The sequence below is a fragment of the Myotis lucifugus genome, unplaced genomic scaffold, assembly GCF_000147115.1.
Source record: "Myotis lucifugus unplaced genomic scaffold, Myoluc2.0 scaffold_730, whole genome shotgun sequence".
Taxonomy (NCBI): Eukaryota; Metazoa; Chordata; class Mammalia; order Chiroptera; family Vespertilionidae; genus Myotis; species Myotis lucifugus.
In genome coordinates, this window is record NW_005871778.1 from 226,115 (window position 1) to 227,977 (window position 1,863).

Genomic DNA, 1,863 nt, shown 5'->3' on the forward strand with positions numbered 1-1,863 from the left:
ACCTGCTGTAATTTCTTAAGATGAAAATGCAGTCTTGTTTACCACTTATCCCCAGCATGAAAACTGGTGCCTGGCACATAGTAGGTACTAAATAAATATTTGTTGAGCAGCTGAAAGACTATTTCATAATTGAAAATCTGGACTGTGATAACCTTGACATTACAATTAGTTTATTTTATCATTATACTATCAGAAATGGCAAGAACTGCTAAAACTATCAAGCGTCTGATTATAGAATGGCTTTTTAGATCTCTTTCCTACTCTATTGACTAAGACTCCTTAATACTAATATATATTAGAAAATGATTTAAATGTCTACTAACAGGTAACTGGCTAAATAGGATGAGATATAGCCATCCAATGGACTACCATGTAACTAATAAAGAGAATGAAAAAGATGTACACAAGCTAATGTGGAAAGCTGTGCAGGCAATATGGCTGATGGAAAACCTCAAGGTACAGAGCACTATCCTATATAATAAAAGGCTAATATGCAAATTGTCCTCTCGACCAGGAGTTGGACTGGAGTTCAACTGGGAGTTCTACCAGGGGGCAGGGCCGGCTGGCCAACCACCGTCAGTGGCTCCCCCTGGCCGGCCCCGCCGCCTATCCTCCCCTCCGACCCCTATCAGGGGTGGGGCCAGCCCACAAACTGCCTGTGGCCGGATCCCACCCGTGCATGAATTTGTGCACCGGGCCTCTAGTAGTCAATGAGGTTCCTGTTGACTGGATATGCACAGGAACATTTCTAAGTAAATTCTACTAAAAGTATACCCCTTTCCAAAATAAGGCAGAAGCTGAACTTATAATTTATTATTAGAAAACCAAAAATTGCCAGGGACTACTTTTGACTTCAGTAATTCAGAGCTCAACAGTTTGTGTTTTTCTCTTTCAAAGGCTTTAAAACTTCTAACTTGTAAAAAACACATTACCTATTTTTTAAAGTGATGCATAATCTAGTAAGGAAAAAGAGGTATGTGTCAGGTGTCTCAGGAGGACAGTCAGGAATATAGTATGGCTGACTTGTAGGTTGGCTCGTCATGTTTAATCCCCTTCTCTAGTCCTATCCTCTATAAGACTGGAAATGCTTCAAACATCACTTGTACAATCTTCCGTGCAGTTTAGGATTGTGGGGAGACATGGGACATGTGACACAGTTTGTCAATACACACGAGTAAATCTTGGACATGATTTTGCTTTCCTAATTAAAAGGGACAGATACAATCAATACTGCCCTTCATCCTTAGTCATGCCTTGAGTATAGATGTGATGTTTGCAACTACAGCAGCCACCTCCTAACTATGAGGCAGCAGAAGCCAACATGCAGGTGATAAGATGCAAACAATCTGGGCATCTGTTGGCATCACTCAACAAACGAACCCTCCCTGTTACATAATAAAATTAAACCTCCATTTGTTTGAGTAAACCTCTTAGGTTCTGTTAACCTACAACCAAAGAAATTCCTAGCTGATATTCCTGAGAATCTATTTTTAAAAGACACTTAAAAGAACTCAAATTCTATGCAGAATAAGAAGATTGTTACAAGTCAGAAGTGTAAACTGTACACTAATTCCCTTCCTTTGCTGTCTCTAATCTTAACTTTTACATAAAATAAAAAACACTCAAAGAAAACAAAAATGGGAAAATTGTTGGTCAACATCAATGCCATAAAAAACACTTCAGAATGGAACATTCAGAATTTATGCACACAATAAAGATAAACTCACAGAGTGAAGCTGAGGTCCAATCAATGCTGGGGCTGTTCTGGACTAATGTTCATTGTTCGATAAATTTCTTTAAGTAATAACAGGGCAGTATCTTCAGATTCCCTATAAAAAATAAGCACACATTTTCTTATGAGAC

At 38.8% G+C, this 1,863-nt stretch overlaps 1 protein-coding gene across 2 annotated transcripts in view; it reads right to left on the reverse strand.

The window, feature by feature from the left end:
• Window positions 1–1,863, reverse strand: part of SEC23IP (SEC23 interacting protein) — a 40,726-nt gene that overhangs the window by 5,112 nt on the left and 33,751 nt on the right. For both annotated transcript variants that reach the window (XM_006105864.3, XM_023746770.1), the window contains one exon: window positions 1,728–1,829. In XM_006105864.3, coding sequence (XP_006105926.1) covers window positions 1,748–1,829 — 82 coding nt within the window. In that variant the 3' untranslated portion in view covers window positions 1,728–1,747. The remainder of the gene's footprint in view (window positions 1–1,727; window positions 1,830–1,863) is intronic.